Raw genomic sequence first — 5,013 nt, 5'->3', positions numbered from 1 at the left:
ACAGTCTGCTACCTCTCAGGCCTGGATCTTCCTTCCTCCTTCTGTTGTCACTCCTTCAACCAGGCCCTTCTGATACCCTGACCTAAATCAGCCTCCCTGTTATTCTCTCTTTCATAAAACCCTGTTATTTCCTTCAAAGCCCTTTCACAGTTTTCAAATTCATACCTATTTATGTGTTTACATACTGTCTCCCCCAACAGACTGTAAGTTTCAGCAGGGCAAAGACTGTACACCATATATACCTTGAGGGATATATATTATATACATCTTGGCCACTGCACCCTATGCCTGGCACATAGTAGGTGCTCACTTATTCTGTATCAAATGAGTATTAAACTATTCCTCCCAGGTTTAACCATAGCGTAGAATATTAAAAAAACAGCTGAGGAAGGATTGATACACACTTCTCCTTGGGGAAAATTTAGATATTCTTGGTTTTTTTTTTTTTTTTTGCGGTACTTGGGCTTCTCACCGTTGTGGCCTCTCCCGTTGTGGAGCACAGGCTCCGGATGCGCAGACTCAGTGGCCATGGCTCACAGGCCCAGCCACTCTGCGGCATGTGGGATCCTCCCGGACCGGGGCACGAACCCGTGTCCCCTGCATCGGCAGGTGGACTCTCAACCACTGTGCCACCAGGGAAGTCCTAGATAGTCTTGCTCTGGCTAGAATGTGCTTTTACATTTTGTAGAAAGGTCAACAAACCTCCCCTGATCTAGAGGAAGACATCTGTATCCTTTTCTCCAACAGGACAATTTGACAGAGAGGCCGGATCTGATTCTGCCAAAACTGGAGGAGACATCCTGGTGCTTCTCCCCAAGGTGGATGGAGGAAAGGCAGCTAAATGGGTCACACTGCAGCATGGAGCCCGCTGGCCATCACTGGGAGGAAAGGCAGCCCCAGGGGCCATGGAGGGGTGGATCTTAGCATATGAAGTCTGGCCATTCTTTTCTTCGGTCCACTTATACTGATGCAGTAGTGTTCAGGTGGTTTCCCTGTGAGAAGCTCAAGCTACTAAAAGGAAAACAGGAACAAAAAGTGTGGACAACTTTCCATATTTACGCCAAGCAGCTAACTCAGACTGGTGGGAAAGACACTGATGGGTGTGAATTATCCAGACTGGGCTCTGTGCGATGGCAACAGATCCTGGCAGTGCCTTAGCCCATATTAGGTCAAAAGCCATATTTCTTGTCCTCATTTGGAAAATGGGCTACTAATACTTATCTCTTGTTTACAGGGCAGAGGAAAAGATTGGCATGAGGGTGAGGTGACCCAAGTTCTAGTCCTGAATCACCATCAGCTAGCTGTGTAGCCTTGAGCAAACCAATGTGCTTTTCTGGGCTTCAATTTCTTTATACTTAAAATGAACGTGTTGGCACCTAATCTTAGAATCTGGAATGACTGTACCATCAGGTTTCTCACTTAATGCACCCCTGCTATGATGGGCAGGATCTAGTGAAACCCCATACCCCATCGCCAGTACCGATTGCATCCCTTCTTGAATTTGCTGAGCCTGGTCTCCCAGTTGAAACTCTAGCTCCTCCAACTACTGCTGCAGGGCTTCGAGTAAAGTTTGCAGTTGTTCAGCCTCCTCCCTGCAGGTAAATAATAGAAAACAACCAAATTTCACAAGCACCTCCAGGTGCAATCTTCCATTGTCCCTCTCAAAATGTAGGTCACTCCTTTGACAGGTCTTAAAAGAGACAGTCACCATCTTTATTTGTATCAGTTGCCGGCCTACGTTTATTAGGAGGGCAGGTTTCCTTTTTTCTTTTTTTTAAACAACTCTGTTGCAGAATAATTTACATACCATAAAGTTTACCTATTCTAAGAGTACAATTCAATGATTGTTAGTAAATCTGCCAAGTGTGTAACTACCACCACCATTCAATTTTGGAACACTTCCATCTCACCAGTAAGAAACCTTGTACTCCTTTAGAAATTAATCCCTATTCCTACTCCCAGCCCCAGGCAATGACTAATCCACTTTTGGGACAAATACTTTTAATCTATGTGAAAATAGTGCAGATTTCCAAAACTCTAACAACCGCCAATATTCGTATTTGCGTGAGCCCCGTTCACGTTGATTAAAGATGCCCTGCTGGCTAGCCCCCTCTTCCCAGCTGCTGCCTATTTTCTGACCTCAAATAGCCCTGGCCTTGAAGAGTTAAAGTGTTGCTATCCTGCAAATGGCTCTCACAGACTCCCACTGAGAAAGTAAGAATGGGAACAGGAAAGCAAAGGGAAAGCTGGTCAATTTCTCGTTAGCCCTGCTTGGTGGTGCACCGAGCTCGTCTGTCCTGCCCTGAATACCTTTTCTTGCTCCAGATGTGTGGGCTGGTACTTACTTTATGGCTCCCTTAGATAATTATCTTTTCTCCTCTGACATGCCCCTGGAAAAGAGTGCCTGTTGTTCTCTAAGTTGCTGCTCAATTTCTTCTAAATGCTTCCGGAAACTCTGGCACACCGTCCTCATTGTTTCCATCTCAGGGACTGTGCACTGAGAACAATTAGAAAGAGCTGAGAAGGAAGGTCTTTCTGAATCACTGCAAGAGTTCACCACAGTGGCACCTGCCTTCCCACCTGGGCTTACCTGTTTGCGACGAAGCCCTGCTGCTAATGTGTCAGAAAGAGACTAGGGAAAGCCCAGCCTTTGGCTTCGTCAAGCAAGTAGAGGCAGTATGTGGCTGGGACAGGAGGGCAGCCATTGTTGGATGGCCCTTGGAGACATTATGTCCCAGAGACAAGAAGGCGCTCTGGAAGACTAGCGGGAGGTAGGGTGCAAGGATGTAGACAGGAGAGGAGGAGGGAAGGGCCAGAATAGTGCGAGCCTGTGCTTAGAATTGTTGAGTTTTGTTTAATCTTGTTTCACTTTGGTGCTGAGTACTGCCTCACTCTGAATCTCAGTAACACTGAACACGTTTGTTCGGATGGTACGTATTTGATTAGAGAAAGTCTGCTTAGAATAAGTTTTATTAGCCTTAGCTTTGCTTAACCACAGTCTCTGGTGGTTGAAATCTGTAGGATCAGCCCCACCCAGCCGACAAGCCCATTCAGAGTGAGGTAGGCATAGATTAGGCATCCCATCCTCCATGGACTGGAGTCGAAAATTGAACTCTGTCCTTCCAATCCTGCGCCCCATTGTTCCTGATGTGAATCCATCTTTAAATCTTACTTTCTCTGTATGACGATGCTGTTGCCTTGGTTTCCTTATTTAAATATCTTCTTGCAGCCACCAACTCTGCTGATTTGCTGAGTTCTTACCAGCTATCCTCTTTGTTTTCTAGCCCTGGTTGGATCATGCTTTGAATAGATCCATGATCCAGAACCCCAGAATCTCTACCCATCTGACTTTGAGTAATATTAATGCTAGCTGGACCCTAATGCTAGATCTACCAGGTCCTCCATTTTAAACTCCTCCCTGATTAGTGTGTAGTGTCTGGTCGTTGCCTACTCACCATCTCTCCCTCCTGCATTCATAATTACGGAATTCTAATATCTTAGGGGCACTGAGCATCTAACTAAAAACCTACATTTCCCAGTATCCCTTGCAGATAGGATGGCAATGAGATGGAAGTGGAGATGGTGGAGTGGGGCTTCTGGGAAACTCTTTTTTTTAAGGAAAAATTTCAATGGCAGGCCGCTTTTAACCTTTTCTTCTTCTTCCTCCTTCAGTGGAGACCAGCCTTTCAGCTATGTTAATTCCTCCCACCCCTTTTTCTAGGAAGTCCCAGATTTCTTACCTTTCACCCCCAAACCACACGGCCATGCTCTTGGCAACCAGGTGGCTATTTTTACTGGTATTGTCATAATGGAAATACTGTCCTGAGTGATATTTTGATATTGAAACTCTCCATCATTTTGCTTTGAGAGTTCGGTTTTGATTCTATCCTCATTTTTATACATGAACAACATTTTACAGAGCAAAACTCTCCAATTATTGTTGCTTTGGTGTGAGTGCATTTGAGCCAGTTAGAGGAGTATTTGAAGGTTATTGATGTCGGCAAGAGTGCTTGAAAGGTGACTACAGTTATGGTTCTTAAAACTAGAAAAGGGCTTCCCTGGTGGTGCAGTGGTTGAGAATCCTCCTGCCGATGCAGGGGACGTGGGTTCGTGCCCCGGTCTGGGAGGATCCCGCATGCCGCGGAGCGGCTGGGCCCGTGAGCCATGGCTGCTGAGCCTGCGCGTCCGGAGCCTGTGCTCCGCAACGGGAGAGGCCACAGCAGTGAGAGGCCCGCGTACCGCAAAAAAAAAAAAAAAAAAAAAAAAAAACTAGAAAAGATCATACAGACCATGGAGGACTTCTTTTAATAGATAAGCGTTCTGACACAAAGAGTTAACTAACTTGTCCCAGGTCAAAACATGGTAGATTTCAAACCCAATTCTCCTGATTCATTTCTTTTCTTCTCAAGGTCTAGCTGAGTCACAGCAGGGACTACAGTGTAGCTAGTCATACGGAGAAGTTATTTGTCCCTAAGGAATGAGCCGATTGGTCTTAGTAGATTCTCACAAGGTGACCAAGTTCTAGGGACTGTGAGGCCAGGGCCATGGAAATATGGTGCTCAAGTAGGCTGAACGTTATAAACGTTGAAATTTATGCTTCATCTAGCTATTTTGGGATAACCCTTTGTGATTGGAAGGCATGAGGGCTGGGATTTAGGAATAACTGACGGTGTATAGCTCCCTGTGAACGGAGCGATGTGGAAGATTCTGAAATGCTGCCATCTCCCGGTCACTTGGAAACACTGAAACTATCAATACATTTCTGCTTTAGAACAGATACAGAAGTTTCAGAAAAAAGGAGACCTTAGGCAAGCAAACAAAAAAAGAGGCTGTTTTGAACTCTTTTTTTTCCAATATAAGGGCTAGGTTATAACTCAAATACAATGCAAGGTCTACTCTACTGACCCAACCTGGGCCTTAAAACAAACTTTATCTTCAATAGTAAGAGCAACAATATTGACCCTTCACTTTTTTTTTTTTTTTTTGTGGTACATTGGCCCCTCACTTTTGTGG

At 45.2% G+C, this 5,013-nt stretch overlaps 1 protein-coding gene across 1 annotated transcript in view; it reads right to left on the bottom strand.

The window, feature by feature from the left end:
* Positions 1-712: 712 nt before the first annotated feature.
* Positions 713-5,013, bottom strand: part of ITPRID1 (ITPR interacting domain containing 1) — a 70,747-nt gene continuing 66,446 nt past the window's right edge. The window contains 4 exon segments of the mRNA XM_024736736.1: positions 713-972; positions 975-1,011; positions 1,481-1,592; positions 2,346-2,497. Coding sequence (XP_024592504.1) covers positions 713-972; positions 975-1,011; positions 1,481-1,592; positions 2,346-2,497 — 561 coding nt within the window.

Source organism: Neophocaena asiaeorientalis, unplaced genomic scaffold (assembly GCF_003031525.2).
Source record: "Neophocaena asiaeorientalis asiaeorientalis breed wild unplaced genomic scaffold, Neophocaena_asiaeorientalis_V1.1 scaffold612, whole genome shotgun sequence".
NCBI classification, from domain to species: Eukaryota; Metazoa; Chordata; class Mammalia; order Artiodactyla; family Phocoenidae; genus Neophocaena; species Neophocaena asiaeorientalis.
The sequence above is the reverse complement of the archived record's forward strand: the minus strand, read 5'-3'. Positions and strand labels throughout refer to the sequence as shown.